The following is a 23,277-nucleotide window of genomic DNA, read 5'->3' on the forward strand; positions in this document are numbered from 1 at the left end:
GGCTGCATCTCCATAACTTGAAGGCATGTCCATGTGGACCATTCAAACAGAGCATTAATTAATAAACACCTTACCAGTCTGGTAAACTCAGTCTCTAATGGCCTCAAAGCAGCTGCCTACACATTCAGAAAAGGGGGAAGTGCATACGGGTTTTCCAGTCTCCTGACCCTACATAGCAAGTGCAGTTCATAGGTCTTGTAGTGAATATGCAAGTCCATCCAGTCCTCTGGGACCAAGGCAGCAACCATCATGGCTCAGTCAGCAGCAGGGTCCCACAGTGCAAAGGTAGATATATCCTTTTCTCCCACTTAACCCTTGTCCATCCTCATGTACACACACACTTTTGAAAGCCCATGCAGTCAAAAGACACTCCTAAAAACTACACACACTGAATTCTAAAGCCAAAATTTAACCTCCAGCGGTTCAGCACCTTCTCAGTTATCTGTTAAGTGCACAGTAGCTGTGTAAGATGGCAAAGGGCCCAGGGCTTCTGAGTGTGCTGCACACCAGTGGCATGGGCTGGAACCGAACTACAGTTGCACACAGTGTTTACTGTATATCTGCTGGGTTGTGTGTTCTGCCAACAAATGGAGAAAGATTTCTCTTGCAGGTCCGCAAAGGCAGGAAAGTCAGGAGAGTGGAGTGCAGTGTTATCACTGCTCTTTTTTTTCGCATTAAGTTTCCCAGTAGACTGAAGAAGAACTAAATCTTTGTGTCTATGCTTATGAATAACTTGTCTTTGACCTGGGAAATTTGAAAGGTCTGTTAGTTTGCCCCAGGGAGCCAGAAATGGTCAATGACCATCAGTCTACAACTGGAAGTCTGGATTTTAAAAATCCATGTTTAAATGAACTGAAAGTCAATTATGACCTGAGCTGAAGAGCAGATGTAGAAGTCATGTTGCCATGCTCAGTAGCTTTTGATGAATGAAACACAACAAGATTTGAATTTCTGTCCAAGGTAAATAAGATAATTTTTTAGTTAATGGTTTCCAATCATGATAAGCCACAGATTTTGTGCCTGCCCAGGGTGATTTTAAGCTAGGATGTCTATGGATTCAAACACTTTACATCCCAATTTGGCAAAGCAGTATTTTTAGTGCAGAAAAAGTGTGCCTTTTGGAGGGAACCAGAAGGTGTCTTAAGAGTGGGGCCATACTTCTTTCTGTGCTCGATCTTTCCTGCATGGTTATGTGGGGAGATTTACTCCAGTCACCAGGTCTGGAAAGTGTCAAAGTCACTAAGAGCATCAGAGCTCTTGCTCTTCTTTCCAGCTGTATCTGCAGTGCTTAAATTCAGCTTGAGCAAGGAATGAACATGGCAGCACTAACATGTCAAGCATTAGTTTTGTTTCTCTGTAAAATGGGATAATCTTGTATCTCACAGACATGTATTAGAACTAAAGTCACTGCAGTGAGTACCAAGTATTTTGGATGACAATAGAAAGTCTTAATAATAATTTATTAGTTTCCTTTCCTAAATATGCTCTTTGCTGTTCACAGCCTTCAAGTCGAAGAAGGACTGAGTTACTAGGAGCAATAAAATCACATTCCACTAGTGAATGTCTAGTGATATTTTAAAACTCTCCCTAAAAATTATAGCTTTACTAAAGATGCTAGCATATATGTATGCTCTCTGCCTCTGAAAGCAAAACCAAATATATCTCAGAGGGGGGCTAAAAAGATTCTGTTTGTAGATTTTTGAATGCACAAGCTTGCAATGGGGAAGGTGGCACCAGTGTAGAGCGATATAATACAGCTCCCTTGGAAAGTTACCTGTAAATATCAGAGTAGACACTATCTGGACAAAAGGAAACATCCCATGATCATGCTCTGAACTGGCCAAAATCAGCTTAACTGAAGTGTAGGAAGGGAATTGCTTGGGCCTGTTAGACCTGAAGATTTCCTTTAGATGCATCCACTTTCTCTACCTGAATATACTGTCTGGTGAAACAGACTCTAAGGAGCCGTTGTACTTCTCCAAAGGCACAAGGTGTTCAGCAGTTTATCCAGCACAGCTGTGGCAGCCTGGACACTTCTACAAGGCACAGAATATCTGACATGTACAATAGGTTCCATCTCCCTGGACTTTGTATGCAGTGCTGGCACCTACACGTGAGCTGGCCCTCCAAGTCCCCCTTTGCAATCAGTAGACAGCAACAGGCACAGCTGACCTAATTTAGATGCATTTCAGTGTAGAAGAAATCAAACCATACAAAGGGCATCCTGCTGGCTTCTTCCCATGTGGATGTCTCCATGTTGATGACTCCCAGCTTGTTGTGGTTTGGTCTTCCTCCACAGCCAGTCAGGCTGACCAGCTGCCGAGGATGCTGACCAAGATACCCTCGTGCTAGCACAGCCACAGCTGTGTTAGCGCAGCACTGCACCTAGGGCACAGAGGTCCTCTGGAGTTCAGCCCGGGACTGTCTTCAGGGCTGACATAGACATGTCGGGTGAGACCTGCTGAAAGCTGAATATTTGGCAAGATTTCTGTGAGCTTTCGGCTGAGGATTGAGCATTTCTGAAAGTGAGGACCCTATTGTAGGTGATCAAAAACAGGAATCTCTTTTGAGAAGAGTCCTATTCTGAGGAAACCAGAGAAACTGAAATAACATCAAATGTACAGTAGGGGACCGCTTTTTCAGACTTGTTTCTCTAATGTTCTCATTTTTAATAAATAATGACATAAATGAAAGTACTGGGAGATATTCAAGCAGGAAAACATCTTTATTTTTAGGAAGGGTAGTAGGATATTTATCTCAATTTGGCCTAAGCAAACAATCTTCAAAAAGGTCTCAGAACTGTGGCTGCCAATTTCAAATACTGCTCATAAAGAAAAATAAACATAAGCAAGCATGTTTGGATTGGGTTTGGAAATGTCCTCAGGAAGAAGAGGGCTGATGTTTCCATTGCTAAACCATGCACTTCCAGCAAACTGTTCTCTGTTTTAGACACAAGGATTTTAAATGAATGAAGGATGTTTAGGGTATTCACTCACACCTGTATGGCAGAAGATATAACAGAGTTTCATGGATTTGATATTACATTGCGTCCTAAACTGTTTGTCTAAACAATTCTTTCCAGACAAACATTACACATTGGCATGAAGTTGTCAAGAAGGGACATTGCTCCACTCAATTTTTATGATTGTTTTCATCAGCACATTAAAAACCTGGACTTAATTTATGCATACGTCCTACTTTTACAGGTATCTAAGGCTGATATGATGCCTGTTATATCAGAGGAGCAACATTTTTCTATTTTCTTTTTCATGGGTTCTGGGGCAAAGCTTGATAATGTTCAAGTAGAGTTTGTTTTCTTTTCTTCTTTTTTTCTTTTCTTTCATTTCACAAGAGACTGTGGGGACTTCTGAGGGTCCCACAGTTCCAAAACTGTTGATCAATCTATGTCAAGCGATAAATATTATTATGCAAATACTTCACAGTATGTGTCACAGTTCTCTATAAATTTTTTGATTGAGAGATAGCTGGTCATGCCAAATTTCTCACTTCCCAGATTACGATTCCCTCAGGGAATCGTCTTCTGGCAATATTTTTACCACCTGTAGAGAACAGGTCAGACAGAAGAAAAATGAAAATTTGAATGCACAAATATATTTTCAAAATTAAACTATATGTGCAATGAACTTGCAACATCACCAGCGTAAAGCAGGTGAATGAGCTGTGATATGTCAGCTTAACCAGAAATAGCTATCTATGTATGTACTTGTCTGTCACCAGAGGACAGGTAATGAGAATTAACAATTCTCTTCCACTGAAGGCTAAAAGAACATGATCAGGACAGTTACTATGACTTGAGTAGCATACAATAAGTTATGCTGTAGTCATTTATTTAACTCTTGACATATAAAGAAGTAATGCATGGGACCTGTTAGAAACTAAAAAAATATGCATTTTTGCCTACTGTCATCAAAAATCACCCTTCTACACAAAATTCGCATTCACTTTTACTATCCTGAGCAGACCTTTGAAGTGAGAGTTTACTAATACCATAATGTTTGATCGTTGCCCTCATGCCTGAACATCCACATAGCCCCCTGAGGAACCTTCTCAGATCTGGAGGGAAGCACACCTTTGGACTCTAGAAATAAAGACCATAACACCGCTGATGAGCTACAACCAAGGCTCAACTGACATTATACTTAGCAGTGACTTAGCAGCTGATGTGCCATCTCTACTACTTTGAGTGCTGTTCCTCAGATTCAGTTCCCCAAGTGCAACAGCTGTCTCCTCTTTTACAATGGTCCTAGTGGCAAGCACCATCTTTTTCTTCTGGGTTTGTTTTGGACCAGATTGTAACGGGATTCCTGGTCCAAGACTGGTAGGCACAATGATAATGAATATAACAAAGGCTGAAATGTCTTAATGTAGACCATTTAGCCCTGGATACACATCCTTTCATGTACCCTAGCACTCAAAAGAAAACTCTGGAAATACTAAACACTGGTATGGATCCAAGGGAGCCTTTTATTCTGGAAGACAGAGACCCTTTGTATGTTTATATATTCACAGGAAAGTCACAAGTTCCAGTACTAACTAAAGAAACATGCCATGTTTTCCTACCACTAGATGAGAGAGTCAATGGCTACATCTGAATTACTGAATAAAGCAGTGTGGGGACCTCCTAGTCAAATAGCATAACACAGCCCATGTCCATGTGTTGAAGTGCTCTCCGAGTTTGCCCAGAGAAGAGCAGTCCCATACAGACTGCCTCATGGGAGCACGTCCTAACAAATGTCGTGCTCTGAGCTGTGCCTGGTCATTGTCAGGAAAATTACAATCTGTCAAGGAGCAAATTGAGGCCTGAAACTACACCTTGCCTTTCAGCTAGACAGTGCAGATGCAGTCACAGAGGACACTTGGTGCATGCTGCCAGCACAGCACTCTTCTTTTGGGAAAAGCAAACCAGAGGAGGCAGGGTCACAGCAAACATATCTACCCCAGCACAGCTGCACCACTACTTCGGGGTGGAACGGTGGACTTAATTCTGCCCTTAGTTATGCAGGTTTGGATAAGGAGCAGCTGCGATGAAAGCAATGGAACTGGTTGAATATAATATGAGAGTAAATTCATACCATGTATATGTGGATTGTCTTCCATCTTCAGTCCCATCTTGCGCCCAGACCAGTAGAAGTGTCTGAAGAAACAGAATATGACTACAGGCTCCACAGCACTTTCAGCATGCAGCTGGTTCTTGTTTTTGGGAAATGTAATAATTAAATCCAGATGCAAAGTGAGAAGGGGGGGAATAAATGCCCCACGGGCGTAAAAATTTTCAGGAGATCAGCAAGACCAACATTCAGTTGGACTTTTCAGCTTGAACTGGAACAAACTTTTTCCCTTGGGGAAAAAGAAATTTAATAATTGTGAAGACATAATTGCTAATGCAGACCTAACATTTTGGCTCACTAATTGTATTCACCGTTCAGGAACAGATAGTGGATGAAAATGTTCCTCACTCAATTGCCTACATAATGATTTTTCGGGGAGGGTATTTTTATTTTTTTCCAGACCTGTTTGTGCTTTGTGTGCAATTATTTTATGCTTCCAGAACATTCAGCAATTTGAATCCCTCAATTAGTTCAACACTCTGACACTTCTTTTTATAAATATGATGTTGGCTCACATCCTGGAACAACCAACCAATCACTCCATTATCACTAGTAGGGCAAGGAGCAACACAAATATATCAGAATACTTCAGAATGCCTGAGAAAACTTCTTAGCCCAAAGGAAACAATCTGGATCCCATTTTCCCCTCATTCCCTCTTCCTTCATAGCATTGATTGTCAATACCTCATTTCTGGCTTACATTGATGCAACCCATGGTTTAAAGTATTGTATTAGAATAGTGAACATCAGCACTTTCTAAGTTTTTGTGATGAATTGAATAACGTGGGGAAAAAATGTTGCAAAAAAATACTCAGGTGACTTGGGACCCTTCATCTCATTTTCAAGAGGGTCTCCAACAATGAAAATAGCAGAGGCACACAAAATTGAGGCAGATGGCCTGAGGAACTGAGAAATTTGTCTTTTCAGAATAGGAGGTAAGCTGGTTCCCAGTGGACCTTAGCAAAGACTGTGCAACACTTTCCCATACGCTGGAACCAGCAGTGTTGCACTGAACTGCACCTGACTTTTTCTGTCTTATGGGTGGATTAGATGAAAGCTCACTCATGGCTGCAATGCAGGCATGCCCTTAGTTGAACTAAAAATAAGATTATCTTTGTGGCTGACTAAAGGATTTTCACGGACACCTCTACACATATCCCTACATTTTCATTGTCTATATTCACTATCACAAGTAAAAAATTATTCTGCTTAGACCTGCAAAACCAAGAAAGCTTTTGGGCAGACACTAAAGGACCAGCTAGGACCACCCTCCAGCTGAGGGGCATCAGAGAGTATAACAAGCTTTAGATCTGTATAGGCGGAAATAAATATTGCAAAGGCAAACACTGGGATAAGAATCTGTTTTCAATTTAGAAACTAACTGTCTCCCTTCCACAGTGTGTGGCGTAATCATTCTTCTGCAACCTTCAGTCTGGCAGGAGCCAGTCCTACTGCTCTGTGTTAAGACTAAACAACTGAAAGAAACAAGCAGTACAAATAGACAGTATTTCTGCTGTCCCAAAGTGGCTGTGCTATGAAGACTTTTCCTCCTAGGAACTATTATCAAATAAACTGTTTCCAAAGCAAACCAGATAAAATATTGTGCATAAGAAGGGTAAAGGCAACTGTGATTTCCATTTATGTTCATCTGAGCTTCTCAGAGCTCTCTGGGATAAGACTGGATTAATGATTCATTTTTAAACATCATTTTTTAAAGCGTGTTGTTAGTCATCTCACAAGATACATTGTTTTCTAAACAAGCAGCTTATCTGGCTGTTTTGAAGTGCCCACCAACACTTGAGAATGGAAGTTAACATGGAGACGAGACTCAAGACGGCTGTCTTTTGCTACCCAGTGCTCCGCAGCTACAACTGCCACCATGAAGACGTGCAAGTGCAGGTTCCAGACGTGACAGGGCCACAGCACCATGCCAGGATTAGGTAGCCCCAGCCACCAGCAGGGATATTTAGCACTAGTACTCACAGCCCAGCTTTTGCAGCTAATGGAAGTATCGCTGCGTGGTGCTGGATTTGATACTATAGACCTGCTGTTCATGCCATAGCTTACAGTGGGCATGAGAAGCAAAGGTTGCTGCAGTGCAGAAAAAAAAACTCATCCTTGATTTCAGGGCAACCCAGGAAAGTAAGGAAGAGGGAGATACAAAGGAAATCTAATCCTAATTTGATCAGTACCATATAATAAGAAGCCTCATAGCTCATAAAAATGCTCTTTGTATGAGAAGATTCATGCTCTTCTGTGTCACTTGAACTTTCCACTCTTCCCACTTTTTGCAAGGATAGGTCCTCAAGATCCACAGAATACAAAAAGTGCTGGCCACAAAAATTATGCCAGGAGAGCCTGGCATACCTCAGGCTCTGACAGCCACCTCAGGGGTGCTATTTGCAAATGATAGCAGAAACAGGATGTGGTAAATAATTTTTTTAAAAGCTGAATGATGTGCTGATGCTTTCACATCACCTCTGCAACAATATTGCAAGAGTTAGATAAGGTTAAGATATTTAGGATCCAAAAATTCATGAGTTTTCAGGGATCCAACATAATCCATGTAACACAGGGAGACTGGACAGGGAGAGCAAGTGCTGACTGAGTAAGAGATGTTGCTCCTGAGGTCAACCTGTGCATGTCTTACCAGCTTTGTATAATGAGGGAGAAGTTCTTCAGTGGAGAACAAGAATTTACACATAATACATCAAATGAAAGCTATCCTCTTTAATTTTCTTTTTATTTTTCAGTCTTAGAGCGGCATCTTAATAGCCTTGTGTTTCTGATTCCTTATACCATTGCTCTAATTAGGCAATGTAGACATTTACAGTCTTCTGCTTAATTTTGGTAAGCTTTGGTGTGTTATCAAAAATACTAAATTATATAGAACAAGCTCAGCCACACATTTATTCAGAAGGACCTTGATCTCTGTAGGTATGTTTCTGTCTCCTGTAGATTATTTATCCAAACCTCATCAAAGCTTTGATGGAAAGTAAATTTTCTAAAGCTTTTCCTTTTTTCAAGTAAAAAGGAATTCCTTTCCTATAAATACACCTTCTTTGCTGAGAAGGATTATCATTTCTGATTAACTCATCCTCTAGTACAAAATGTAGCAAGAATCTGCCAGTTCCACACCCACTGCTGGTCAGGGACAGGACACGGGCAGGAATGCTGACAGCTTGAATACTCTAAGGCAAAAAAGCAAGCACCAGGACAGAGAGTAAAAGAACAGACTCGAGTTCAGCAGTGTGTGTGTGTGTGTGGTCTGCTATGACTGGGTTGAGCAGTGTGCTCTGGGGAGACCTGATAGTTATAGTTCTTGTTTTCTGCTCCTCCCACCAAACCTTAGGAAATACTTTTTTTTTCCATTGCAGGGATGCCAAGAAGGATTTTATCGTACCAGCTCAGGAAAATGCTCTCCTTGCAACTGTAATGGTAATGCAAACAGATGCCTTGATGGATCTGGAATCTGTGTGGTAAGGAATTTCTGTCTTCTCTGATTGTTTGACTCTTCAATTAATACCAGTGCTCAGTTTCAATACACAGCAAAAGCAGTGTCTTTACCACAGGACTTTTTGCTGAAGATTGATCATAACTAGGGCCAAGATCAATACATTAATAACATTATCGTGACCAAATTTCATTCTCACCTACATAAATTATCTCTGCACATTCAAAACACTTCCTGCATGCTGTATTTTTGAGACCTGGTATGCTGGAGAAAATGTTTAGTCCATCACAAATATGCTAAGAGTTTTATATACCTCTGGAGAAAAAAAAAAATCTATAATTTCAAGCACATTTCTTTCTTCCTCTTATGAATACAGTGCTGTATATAATATAAACAATTTACAATGGTGAGCAACCCCTATGAGTGTATATACATGTGTTATCCATAGCAATTCTGCTGCATGGCAGCCTCCTGCTGTGAAGGAACAACATGAGAAGGTTGAAATAATACACCAAGGGAAGATCGTGTTGAACTCCAAGGTACTGTTACAATTTCCAATATGTTCAATCTCACTCAGAATCAGCTCATACAGAAAGGTGCATGTTAGTAATATTGAACATTTGTAGCTCCAGAGCAAAAATCAGTTCAGTAAAACTAATCCCAATTACTAGTGGGCAATCAGAGCACTAATACACTAATAAAAATGATGGAAGTTAATACTGTAATGTATCTAAACCACATAGCAAGAGCTAGGCACTAGTATACTCTTTGCAGGCTTGTAAAGCAGTAGAGCCCAGAACTCCTTGCTCTGGCATGTATTACTTTTGACAAATCATAAACCTTTGCCCTCAGTTTATCTCTTCATAAAATGGCCTCATAATATTCACATATTTTGCATCATTGCAGCCACTATCAAGTTTTCAGTTATATAAATACATAAAGTCATGCTCCATGGCCTATTTCCTACCATTTTTATTTCTGTGGGAAGAAGACAGTGCAGCTGTTCAGCCTAGGAACAATTACTATGGCTTGGCCACTGTAATGTGCTTAGAATTGGCTGGTTTCTGCAGAACACATATTGGCTTACTGTTTTAATACTATATTTTCAAAAGTGGTTTTACACTGCTAGGCATTCACAGCTATTCTCTTTCACATGCACAAGGCTTTTGCTCATGGGATGATTGTCCCCTTAGTGCCAAGTGACCATGCCAAGGGGAAACTTCTGACAGAAGACTTAGGAACAAGAGAGAGAGCTTGTCAAATGTCTGCTTCTGGTAACCCTGGTCACCAGAGAGCTTCTGGAGTAGAATATATGAGGTAGGGAAGTGTAATATCTTCAGTTTACAAACACAGCAGAAGACCCGTTTCCTATCTTCCACAAACTAAGCCTGATGTCAAGGGTTCAGGAACAAAACAAAACAACAGCAACAACAACAGCAAAGCTACCGTATTAGCAGGAAATCTGAAGGTGTTTGTCCATTCCTGACTGGTATTTCTTCAGGATACTAAACTCCTGGAATTAGCCCAGTAGTAAGGAATAAAGCGAAAATCCAAACACCAATTTTCTACTTGAGTTCTAGTAAGCCCTTTGATAGCTTATCTGAATGATTTAGGAAGCCATTAAATACACGTCATTTACTTCTGAATAAAGGGGAACAGTGAAAAGCTTAAGTGAAATAAGAGTGAAAGGAAGACGGATAGAGCAGAATGAAAAGGAGTTTTAAAAGTTTGATAGCATAAAACAGAACAAGAGACGGCCATGGGGACTGCAGTAACAGGACTTTCCTGAGCATTTGGAAACATCCAGGCAAGTTCGGAAGACTAATGAAATTGGTAAACCACCAAATGTGAGTGAAAAGTCTGGGAGAAGGAAAGCTTGGAGAATGAAAGAAGTAACTTGAATTACAGCAAGGAGAAGCATGTCAGATGAATGAATTAATTTAAATTAGGAAAAAGTGATTTGATGTTTGGTAACGTGATTTGTATTAGAATCAGTGGACAAAGCAGCTTTCCAAAAGGACTGTTCTGGACAAGCGCATGTGTGGATCTGGCCAAAGGCTGCTGGGACTGGGGCTGGTGCAGAAGGGAGTAGATACTTGCAATAGCTGGGAGTTCCTGCAAAGAGATAGCACCACATGGTATGGAGAGCTCACCATTTTCTCCATTCTCAAATTTTTAGGGAAACTAATCCAATAATTCTTGCACCACATATGATAGTACGATGTAAGATTTTCTGCACTGAGTTAGTTTTTAATGGACTGTTGAAAAAAATAAATCTATATTTATCCCATATTATTATTGTTGTCATCCTCCACTTCTATCAGTATGAACCTGCTATCTCCCTGAGATGCAGCACTGTTCTAAAATTTTATCACTTATGGACCCTTCACTGCCACCATATCTTACTGTAAACATGAGCCATAGACACAGAATGTCATTAGCAGAAGATCTTGAGAAGAACTGATGTTCCCCAAAGTTAAAACTTTCTATATCTGCATGTTTAATGGAATTTTTTTAATAGACTTATTTAAGCATTAAAAAACCTCATCATTTTTTAAAGTTAACTCTGCTAACAATTCTGACGGTAATAATAACATGAAAGTAGTAATAACATTGTGTTCAGTTGGTAGATAATTATTTTTTTATAGTTTAAGTAATAACTAAGCTATAAGAACCGAATAAAGCTGTGAAATGGACAAGACAGTATGAAAAGGAAAAAGTACTCTGCTTCAAAAGGGATGAAATATAAGGGTCAGATTCCATACTAAGCTCTGAGACCATCATATTATGCAAATCGCCCAAATCAATTTGGCAAATGTAGTTCCCACAGCATACAAATTAATGAAATTTTCATTGGCCTGTGCCCTGAATTTAAAATCAAATAAAATTAAACCCTTATTAGCAATGCCTTCAGGTAGAGTGCTCACATCTTTAATTTCTGTCAGCATATATAACTTGAGATTCTGTTTCAAAACTTCTCACAGCTTATTCATAGAGTGTAAATCAAATCCACAAGTCATTAAAAGCTTATTGAATGACACAATCAATGAATCAACAAACTCATTAGGTAACCAGACAGAAGAAATTACTGCAGACAGAGCCTTTCTTGCACAAATGTCCACATAAAACCAGTGATGAAATCAGTCATGTGGTCCTGTGATTAAAACTGAAGAGACACTCAGTCCATCATATTAGGATGGAAAATCGTCCAAGTGTTAAAGGAAGAACATCCAACACAGTGTAAGCTCTATTTATGATATAATAAAATTGAGATGTCAAATAATGCTTCCTTTCAAAGACATTATCTGTTGATACAGGTAAGTCTAGTAGGGGAAGAAACGTCAATTCATTGTGCTGATTTTAGACTTTAGACTTTTAACATCATTTTCTTAATCCTGGCTAAGAGAAGAAAATAAATTCACTTAGGACTTTAGCTTTTGATTTTAGAAACATACATATATGTGATGTTAAATGGGTGAAACTGCATCAGCTGCAAGTAGTAGTCTGCAGACCCAGGGATGTGCATTTCTCCTGCATAAAGCACATCATGTTTTGCTGCTAATAAGCTAGGAAGATATGAAGGGAATGTTTTGCCTCCTTCACTATCCCCCTGACCCTATTCCACCAGTAACCTACAGCAGGGCTATTTCTTTAGAGCACCTCCACAGAGGGTTCAACATTTGAAAATTCAGACGTGGGGGCAGGCTTCAACTGACTGGACATCAGAGAAGTGATGGTCAGCTCTGAAATGAATGACATATGGAGGTGAAATAGCTTGTCTAAAGTAATAAGCTGTCATATAATATGCGAGTAATATAATTGACAGGGATTTACCATACCAAAAATTTTGATTGCACACTCCAGGGAAGGAAGTTGCTTGAGATGACTACAATATATTATGGCAGTGATTCCAGACAAACACAACAAAATGGATTGAAAGGTTGAAAAGATTTAAAAATCACCAAGCTGTACATCCAGGCAAACTTTTGTTGGGCTGAGTTATCAGTGTCCTTTGTGTGGCTTCAACTATTGATGGAGGTTAGATCTTCATAGACACATGAAAACACAGAGCAGAACAAGTAAGACAGAGAGAGCACTATAGCAGAAGGTGAAGGGTAGTTTTGTTGTTGTCTACCTAAAAATCTCTGAGTGGTTTGTTACCATCTCAATCCCATATATTTGATTAGTATTTATAGAAGATATCCAAGTATTCATAAATAAATAAATATGAATAAATATGGAAGAAGAAAGAGCAAATGATCATAACAGTGGAGAGGATAAATCCACTGGTATCTTTTCCAGCCTTTTATGGAACTTTTTTACAATAGAGCATATTGTAGCGTGAGTGATTTGTGTTTAAGTGTTTGGGTCTACAGCTGAGTGGAACAGTTGGAACAGATTTGGCAGTTCTGCCCAAGAGGATAATATGTTCCACATGATTGCCAAGGCTGGTATGGAGAATTGCCAGTGGATCCACAACCATCCATCAAGTATGAACAAAAAGCAGTTAGGAAGGTAGTAAAATTCTCCAGCTTATTAGGTACTTCTGGCTTCACAAAGAGCCTTGTTGCTTATAGCTCGATGTTTCTTTCTATAAAGATGAACCTCAGCTATCTATAGTGACCTTGGTGATATATGTTTGAAAAGCTAACTAGAACTACAACAGTCTTGTGCTAAATGAAGCCTTTCTCTTCTCCAGAGTGTTTTAGAATGCAGTAGTTGCAAAAGCATTAGTGTTAGTCAACTCATTTTCCTCCCTCTTAGCTATTTTTAAATTGAGTATTTGTTGTCCTAACTGGTTTACTATTGAAAACTTGCAACAGTGACCCCCAACATGGAACCAATTTGTTTCGGCTCCCTGCACAGCCCGTGTAAGAGGCACAAAGGAAGTCAGGCCAAGACTGGGAGGAGGGGCTGCTGCTGCTCTCACACCTGCTCGGCCACATTTGCCACAATTCGTTAAGACAGATGATAGATTGAGAAAGTAGGAGGCCAGGTGGGAGACAAGGTGTCAGTTCTGTAGTGGGTCGACCCTGGCTGAATGCCAGGTACCCACTAAAGCTGCTCTCTCACTCTGCTCTGCAACTGGACAGAGGAGAGAAAATATAAAAAAGGGTCCATGAGTTAAGATAAGGATAGGGAGATATCACTCACCAGATACCATCATGGGTGAAACAGACTCAAAGTGGGGATATTAATTAAATTTATTACTAACAGAATTAGAGCAGAAGAATGAGAAGTAAAATAAATCTTAAAAACACCTTCCCCCCATCCCTCTTTCCTTCCTAAGTTCTACCTCCTCCCCCACAGCGGCGCAGGGAGGCGGAAAAGGGGATTATGGTCAGTTCATCACAGGTTGTTTCTGCCCCTGTTCAGAGAGAGGAGACCTTCCCCTAATCCACCGTGGGGTCCCCCCTCTTCTTCACAAACTTCTTCATAAAGTGCTGCAACATGGGTCACTTTTCCAAGGAGTACAGTCCTTCAGGCACAGGCTGCTCCAGCGTGGGTCCCCCACAGAACCACAAGTCCTACCAGGAAGACCTGCTCCTGCGTGGTCTCCTCTCTCCACCAGTCTGCAGTCCCTGCCAGGACTCTGCTCCAGCATGGATTTCCCATGGGTTCACAGCCTCCTTCCCGCATCCACCTGCTCCAATGTGGGTCTCTGCACCCCCGTAGTCCTCCATAGACTGCAGGGACACAGCTGCTCCACCATGGTCTGCACCACTGACTGCAGGGAAACCTCAGCTCCTGGGCCTGAGGTTTCCACCTGAGGTCCTCCACCTCCTTCCCCCTCCTTCATCACTGACCTTGGTGTCTGCAGAGCTGTTCACATGGTCTCACTCTGCTCTTTTCCAGCTGCAATTTTCACTTGCCCAATAACATTTTTTTCCTTCTTAAATATGTTATCACAGGGGCATTACTATCATTCCTGATGGGCTTGGCCTTGGCCAGCAGTGGGTCCACCCTTGAGCTGGTTGGCATTGGTTCTACCAGACATGAGGGAAGCTTCTGGCAGCTTCTCGCAGAAGCTACGGGGGTAGCACCCCCACTACAAAAACCTGGTCACAGAGACCCAACACAAGCTCCCATTTCTCTGATAAAGGACAAGTTCTACAAATCAAAACTTTGACATAGAGGGGGTATATTGTCTCAAACTATATCAGGAAGTGAGGGTTTTTTCTATTCTAATTTTTTTAGGTAGACAATTATCTTTATTTCAGTAAAAATTTCACAATACCTTATGTTTACTTTTAGTGCCTTATCTCCTTCTTACATACAAAATTCTGAAAACTAGCACTACATCTTATCCACAGTGGCTGGAGAGAGAAGGTTTGAAATCATAAACCTCATAGATCAAAAAGACAAAGCATGTGCGTTTCTTGGATTTCAAGGCATTATACTATACTCTATTTATTAATATTATTATTTTGGGACAGTAGCAAGTTCTGATGTGCTGACATTGGGAATGTTATGCAGTTCTGTAACCTCAGATATTAGGGCATATATGACTTAGGAAGTCTAAATCTACCTCAGGCCAATCTCTACTGGCCCAGCAATAAACACAAACAAACTGCACAGAAATGTAAACCCTGTTTCTGATGAAATAATTTCCCTAAAACTCCCTAAATGGAACATTTAATTAAGCTGGTGCGTTTGAAGACCATTAGAATGAGCTCTTCTCTTGTAAGTTCATGTTCCTAAATTAAGGTGGGGCAGATTTCCAACTCTCATTTTCAGTTATATTCATTTACAGGAGCATGTTTATCTTGTGCTGAGAAACTTGTCCTGGTACCATTGCCTGAAGAGAATCAACAAACTTTTCATTATTATTTATACACAAATGTATCTGCTGAGAAGAACTGCATCACATGAAGTGCTCTATGGTCTCAAAACAGCTATTTCATCCATACTTTCTAAGCAAATGAGTTCAGGAGCTCAGTGCTGACAATCATTTCCAAATTATACCTCCCTCCACTCCCCCTCCCCATAGCACCATCTTGTGTTCTTTTCATGTGCATATAGATAGTTTCAGTAAGAGATAGGTAGAAACGCTCACCCTGATTGCTGGCACTCAGTGAGAGCAGAGTAGTAGGACAAGCTAAGGCATTTTCTTCCACAAGCAAATACACTCCAGCCACTTTGTCATCTGACAAGCTGCTGCTGGTGTACTGATGAATGAATTATTATATGCTGTAGACTCACACAGAAGCGTTTAGAAGCCAGGCTGCTATTATATTGGATTATTTCTGCTGAAGCTGAAGTGTTCTTGAGGAAGGGAAAAGTATTAACATGGGCTCATGAAAAGAATTGAGCTTAGATTTTTAACTGGCTGTAATTTGAAACAGTTTACAAAAAATAGAGTATCATAAAGCCTAGTTGTGATATTTCTAACTATATGGTTGTACCTGTATTCTTGACCTTTGCTATTTCTCTCTCTGTCCTGTACAAAAACAGGCAGCAATTTTCTGCTAAACTTCAGCATCTGATGTCCTAAGGCACATGTTACTGCATATTTTTTAGAGGTTTCTGCTTGTTTTTCAAAGGAAACCAAAAGAAAAACCATATACTGGGTTTCTTTATTTGAAAAAGTAGACACCAATATGAGTAAACATATGTCTACAATTCTACATGCACATTTGAATTAACCACTGAGATGGGGGGAGCTGTGAGCAATCCCATACATAGTCTGACATATAATATCAACCATAAATGATGCCTTTCATTCTAAAACATGTATGAATACCAGAACCAAGAGTAACCCTTACGACTCTTACAGCAAAGCACTTATTTGAAATCCAGTTTCACAGAAATCACCATAAATGGAATTTAATTTTTTTCCTCATTATTTCTCTGTCAAAAGTGATCCACTTAGAAGCAAAACACTTTTCTCAAACTACCAAGCCAGTGTACTGAACGCTGAGAGTCACCCATAAGCTTCAGGGAGGGTATTCTCCCTCCCTTCAGAGATGTCTCCCAGGCTTAATGCACTCAGCATCTCATTGCAAAATAATGGAACATAAAATATAAGGACACTTTTTCTATCACTGTAAAAATACGGTTTAAAATCCTCAGAAGAGTTCTGACTTGTTAAAGAAGATAAAGTCATAATCACTAACCAGAGAAAAACTATGAAAGTTCTTCAATCACTCAGCTAAGGGGATCTTTGGGTAAAAGAGCCGATTATCACTTCCCTTCAGTTTAGAAGATGAAAAACTACAGATTTAAGAAGTAGCATTTGCTGCCCTGTTCTGTTCATTGCAATGGTGTCCGAGCTTTGGAAATCATTAACAAATTTATTCTGTTAATACCATTATGTTGTTTGGAGACCTGAAGACAAACAATGTGAATTGATCAAACACAGAGCACAGTGAAGGCTACAATTGAGTGCAGTCCACCTGAGGCCTCTGCCAGTGCTTCAGACACAGGATTGCTCTTTTGCTTCTCAGTTAAAATAACTTCCTGGTTTTCTGTATACTAAATATTTTCTTCCTTACACAAATAAGACTAGGAAAAAAACACTTTTAGCTCTAAAACTACTGATGCCTAATCTATTTAAAGATCTATGGAATAAAAATTGACTTTTTTTCCTTTTCTTATCACATTCTACTTACTGTAGAGTTCTCCAGCCAAATCACAGTCTTGTAGAAATAAATAATTCCTGTACAATGGGTTCTCTAAGACCATAAAACATGCAGCAAGACAGAGTCTTCTAGAATCAAAACTCTGATGTAAAATGGTGAATCCTAACCAGGAGACTATAATGGAATTCAGATAAGAAAGATTGGCTAAAAAAAAAAAAAAAGTCAGATATGTTTTCACAAGGGTGAGAATTTTTACTGAAATGGTGCTTTTCAATGCATATTGATGATATAAATAAAGCCCAAGCAAAACCCAAAACATCAGTGTCGCCAGGACAAAATTCTGCCACTAAATCAAAGTCACAATACTAGGATACAAAACTCATTTAGTAATTCCTGTGCAAATGAAACCTGACTATTTATTTTCATTATGTCTCCCCTAATTGTATTCTTCTCTTCTCTTCTCTTTTCTTCAAACACATGATGTTTGGAGTAGACAGTGTGCTTCAAATCTGTAGAGACTGCCTCAGGTGAAAAAATTGGTTAGGTGAACTCACCCATCACCAGCCTGCTGCTGTTAAAGAAGTTTCAGCCACAGTGCCCCTTGCCCAAGGCTAGGGAGCTTCCCCCCACTTTGAGCACTCCTGAAATCCCACATCCAACTTCTCTGTTTCTTACATGGAATGCTGACAAGATAGAAACTCCTGTGATGGGATTAAATGGCTGCTGAAGAATAAATTGGGGGAACCTAGCACAAGAGGTTTCATGCAGGACCCAACTGAAGGTCTCTACAGCTCATATATGGTCTCCAGCAGTGGCAGTGGAGGTCCAGGCAAGGAGGGCACCTAGACTGGCCTATTTCTGAAGTCTATGTTTTGTGCTCTACCAGTATCCACAATTGCTATATTAGAGTATGTTACAGGGTATATACCTCCTGAGTCCTTTCAATATCCATTTATGAATCAGTTGCCCATTAATTTCTCTAGGAAATACCTTTTTGTCTCTGCAAGTACTATTGCAGAAGTTTATCTTCTCTGTAGATAAGTACCTTTTCAATTCAGTGCCCCTCAGTTCTTATATTGCAGAATTTGGGTGAACTATTGTACTGCATTCAACTTATTTACCAGCTTTCTAATTATACAAACACACCCTCCTGCCTTTCTCTCCCAGCTGAGCAACCCTACATTTTTGGTCTCTGTAGCACACTGGGGAATACTGAACAAAACTCATATTAGCACCAAGGCTTAGGTGATCTGAATAGTGACTCTTCCCACTCTGAAAAATAACTGTTATATCCTGCTTTTATTTTCCTGCCCTTTATCAGCTTTCAGTTTGCAAAAGAAACTTTTTTCAAGTACCTTGACAACTTAGTTGGCCTTTATTGAAATACCAGATAAGTTACACCCTCTGGTTCCACTTCATACCCTTGCTTATTTGTACCATTATACAGCAGATTACTGAGGCAGAAGTTCCTGGAACAGATGATTCTTATTCATGTACTCAGAAATCTTCTTCTTTATTATAGACACTGTCATTTTACCAGGGATGGAAATCATATCTATCAGTCTGCAGTTTCCATTATCCCTGTTTTAGCTCAGAAGAGGAAAGAATCAAGGAAGCTAACCCAAATGCACAGCAAATATGCACTGATAGATCTCCACATATTTCTACCAATGAGCTGTTTTCTTGCTGCCTCAAGCCTCCTATCCATACAAAGTGCTGTAACTGGAGAGTTTTGATTTAGGGACATTGCAAAACTCATTGCACTGTTGCAAGAATGGAACAGTCTTTATGCACCTTTCCTACTGTTTTAAAGTAATTCTGTGAGACAATTAGAATTTGGAGGGTTGTGGGGTTTTGATGATAACTTCTGGATATTTGCTGAAGTGGAAAGGGAGATGGGAATCTGCAGAAGTCCTGCAGTGTGCAGGAGCACTGGTCATGAACTCTGTGCCATTGACCCACCACCTTGTCATGTACCTAGGGGAAAGTCCACATAATCTGTGGCATCCAAGTGTGTCCGTTTGTAAACAAAAAAACATAATAATGGCTTCTTAAGCTTACATGACTTACCAGTTCTATTTAGAACTGTTTACAGCAAACCTCCCAAATCTTTGTTCGCAAAGCCTAGCCATGACGACAGCAAACCTTGACTGCTTTTGTTATTACAGGTATTATCTGAGCGGCCCAATGTTGTACCTAGCAAAATAAAATGTTTTGGAACATATATTCTGTATGAATTACCACAGCTTGATTTACTTCCCTGAAGCACCAACAGTTTCAGCTGGTGGCCAATTTTCTTCTGCATGTGGAAACATGTTTCCTTAAAAACATTAAAGCATGGAAACTTGCTTATAAAATGAGTGACATTTTGCCCCGTTGATCAGTATTTCATAGGCCACTTACAGAACACTCCTGCTTCTTACCTTCTTAAGTAGACCTCTTTAAGACTGAAAACCAAGTTTAGTGGTAACACAACCCTTCATGCTATAATACTTCATTTCAGGAGAAAAATTTCAGAGCCACTGACAAAGGCAGCATTTACATGCAGATTCTCTGGATGCTCTTCTCCAGTCACCAAATCCTAGAAGCAGCTGTCATGGTTTGAGAGCCCCAAAAATCCAATTCCCTAGTCCAAGCCCCCTCCCACATCTCAACCCAGTGTGAGATGTTTTTTCCAGACAAAACACGAGACTCAAAATGGGGGAAAGGGAATATATTAAAATGACTGTACAAATAAATACTACAATACATTATATACAATCTTAGCTATCTCTACCATGACATAAGTATTTACAATGAATCAAATCTCTTCTCCCCTCCAAATAAAAGTCCAGGAGGAAGAAGGAAAGATCCTTTTTTCAGAGCAGCAATGTCTCTAAGGCAGCAGGTCTCTCTGTCTCTATGCAGCGGCTGTAACTGGATCTCTGCCAGTACTCACGAGGGGTATCCAAGCCCTCGTGGCCCATCGTCTAAAGCGAGGCTCTTCTCTTCCGTGGACTGCGTAGCAGGGACAAGCTCGCATCACCACGTCATACCACGAAGCTCAGGGATCTTCATGACGGTCCCTTTCCTCAGGGGATTCAAGTTCCCCTACAGAGCTCTGTGCTCTGTCTCAAGCAGCAGGGGGGGCCAAGGTCACCCCCTCTGCATTCCTTCTCTGTCCCGGTCCAGCTTTCCAGGACGCTTTGAGCTTCTCAGCTCTTCTGCAGTGCATGTTGCACTTCACCCCTCCCTTCTAGGAGGTGAGGGGTCTCCAAGGAGTTTGGGGTCTTTTGGTTTCAGTTCTTACCCCAACTTCCTCTCTCTCTGCTGCTCTCTCTCTCTCCCTCGGCTCTCTCAGACAACTCTGTGTCTTCCTTGCTCAGCTGCATGCTATTTCTGCTGCTTCTCCAGTTCAATTCTTATCTATTGGCTTTCAGCCATAGCCTCTGTTCACTGCTGTTGCTCTGTCTCTGCTCACTCACAGTGGAGAAAACTTCTTTAGCTTTCAGCTACAGGTACTTAGCCCAGCCTTATGCTGTTCCAAGTCTCTGCAGCCACCCCCAGCCAGGGGCTGGGGGGGCCCAGAGGCCTCAAGGGGCTCCGAGCCCCTTCCTCGTGGCCTCAGAACATGGCTACCACTTCTACCACCAAACTTCTACCACTTCTCTTCCGTTCTGAGTGTGATATGTTTATATTTTGCAGAAGCGCTCATGGGGTAAAACTTCAAAACTTCAAGGCTCACCACCCCCTGGGGTCTTACCATTTTATAACTGCAGGGGGAAAAACTATTTCCCTCCACCACGGCAGCCTTGCTGAAACCTGTGTCTGGGCTGAAGTCTGTTGCCAGTATTCACCAGCAGATATTTTTTTTATTTTGTCTTGATATCAATAAAAGGGATTTTGCACTGTTGTCTATACCAGTTCAAAATAGGGCTGCCAGCTACCTCTGAGTACCTCCTACATCTCTGACAACAGGTAGTGCTGCTTCTGCTCCAGCACCTGCCAGGCACATATGTCTGTTTTATCCTGTATCACACCTTGTCAACACTTGCTGCTGGTCAGTGTAATCATTTATAGCATTTTTATTTTCAGGAGTGCTAGCTGGTTTGGCTACATCTGTCAGTACCTTGAAGGGTCTAGGTCTGGCATCAGCCACTGTTCTGCTTGGCCAGGTCTTCAGCTAAATTTCTTTCTGAATTAGGCAGCACCTCTGTTTAACTTTCACCATTCTCTCTCTTTCCACTGAAGGACTGTCAGAGAAACACAACAGGACAGCACTGTGAGCAGTGTCCAGACGGCTTCATTGGTGATGTTGTCAGAGGAGTGCCCACGTTCTGCCAGCCCTGCCCCTGTCCTCTGCCAGCACATTCTAAGTATGTAAAGAGTCTTTGCTTTTCTTTGATTTGGGCTGGCTTTGACCCTTCCCAAGGTGGGGTCAGCATCCCTTCCTTGATGCAGGAAACAAGGCTGCTGCTCTTGACAAATGGGGGAATATAAGAGGAATACCAGCTGCTCACATTTATAACCACAGGAAACAGCATTTCACTTGGAAGGTGTAAAGTATCCTTCAGTGCTCATATAAATTTTTACCAGGAGGGGGGAGAAAATATTTGAGCAAATTCAAGTTCACCCTCTTTTACATAGGAGAGATTATTCAGTTGTCTGGTTACTTTTAAGAGTCTCCTAAAGTCCAATTCCCAAGGAAGGTGTCATCAGGGATTTATGAGGCTGAGACAGAGAGACAGAAAGGTCAGTTCATGTCCTCTGAAGGGTAAAAGCAATCACAAAAAAGCATAACCTGTCAGTCTCCTGAGTCAACAGCGGTTGGATCTGGTTAATACAGTAACAGTTAAAGGACCAGAGGACCCTGTGATAGGTACGGTGCCCCTTCAGCTGATGCCTAGCTACTTTTGGGTAAGAAACTCTGAAGCCTGACAGAAAAAGATCAAGCCAAAGAGCTCCAGCTGCTGACTGCTTTGTGCCTTCAGAAAAAAAAAAAAAAAAAAACCTACAAACTATGAGCAGCCATTAGAAACTGTGAGTGGCACATCAGTAATGCAGCTGAAAGAAATTATCAACTTCATCCTGCTCAAGTTTCATGCTCTGGGAGAGAGGCATCTCTGCAAATCCCACCATAGTGCACAGAAGAGATGCTAGTAAATAGTTGCCGATAGATTGAAGCTATTTCTCAGGGAGCTATGTACTCCCCTTGTATTGTTTTCCATTCTGCTTTCAGCAGGGCTTCTCAGTGAAGGGAATTTTGTCCTCACTGTATTTGTTTGCTGTTGCCATAGGATTACTCACACAGCCTTAAGGTGGGATAAGCTGCATTTTGCTTAGCTGCTCAGGGCTCAACCTGGCAATGGAACAAAATCACTCTGGCCAAATTCCCGCAAAACAACTCCGGCTTTTGCAGTGAGCTGCAGACATGTGAAAGGGCCATGGGGTGGAGAACAGCTATGTTGAAAAACTTCAGTTTACGCCTGGATTACAGAGAAAATCCTCCAGAGACAGTGGAAGAACCTGGCTTTGCTCACTTACAGAAAGGCTTAGGAGTGAGTGAGCTCACAGATGAAGCAGACTACTTCCTCCAGTTTCAGTTACAGCTGTAATTCCTGAAAAAAATAGGAACAGTCAGAAGTAGTGCTTTACCCTTGGCAACGTGATTTTTTTTAGCCTGCTAGGCACAGAGGAGCTGCTTCAGTGTAAGAAGCTGTTCTCTCAACCACATCCTGGGCTGCTCATGCCTGAGGCACTACAGCACAAGACCTAGTCTCTACTAAGCAAAGTCAGCCAAGCAAGGTCTGATCTGTCCTCCCTATGCCATGATTTCATGCAGCATGTCTAGGTTTGCACTCACCCACACCCTGCCTAGTCCTGCAGCCCACTGGGCTCTTCAGCAGTGCCCCTTGACAGCAGGGAACTGGTCAGTCTACCAGGCACTGAGTAGGGCTCAGTGCAGCAGGACTAGCAGAGACCTGACCTACAGCCTATCTTGGCCAGTCTATGTGAGATGGGAGCAGAGGCCAAATAGCATTCCCTGCTTCAACATGCTCCTTAGCCTTTCTGCTAGGGACATAATGCCTCTCCTATTTCAGACCACTAGAGATAAGGAAACCCCAAAGCCAAA

At 41.1% G+C, this 23,277-nt stretch overlaps 1 protein-coding gene across 3 annotated transcripts in view; it reads left to right on the forward strand.

Moving 5' to 3' along the window:
- LAMA4 (laminin subunit alpha 4) overlaps positions 1 to 23,277 on the forward strand; it is a 104,101-nt gene that overhangs the window by 14,532 nt on the left and 66,292 nt on the right. For 2 of the 3 annotated variants that reach the window (XM_064649733.1, XM_064649734.1), the window contains exons 2-3: positions 8,507 to 8,608; positions 21,396 to 21,520. In XM_064649733.1, the coding sequence (XP_064505803.1) occupies positions 8,507 to 8,608; positions 21,396 to 21,520 (227 nt within the window). Of the gene's footprint in view, positions 1 to 8,506; positions 8,609 to 21,395; positions 21,521 to 23,277 lie in introns of those variants that run through there. The other variant, XM_064649735.1, reaches the window with a different exon arrangement.

Source organism: Pseudopipra pipra, chromosome 3, assembly GCF_036250125.1.
Source record: "Pseudopipra pipra isolate bDixPip1 chromosome 3, bDixPip1.hap1, whole genome shotgun sequence".
NCBI lineage: Eukaryota > Metazoa > Chordata > Aves > Passeriformes > Pipridae > Pseudopipra > Pseudopipra pipra.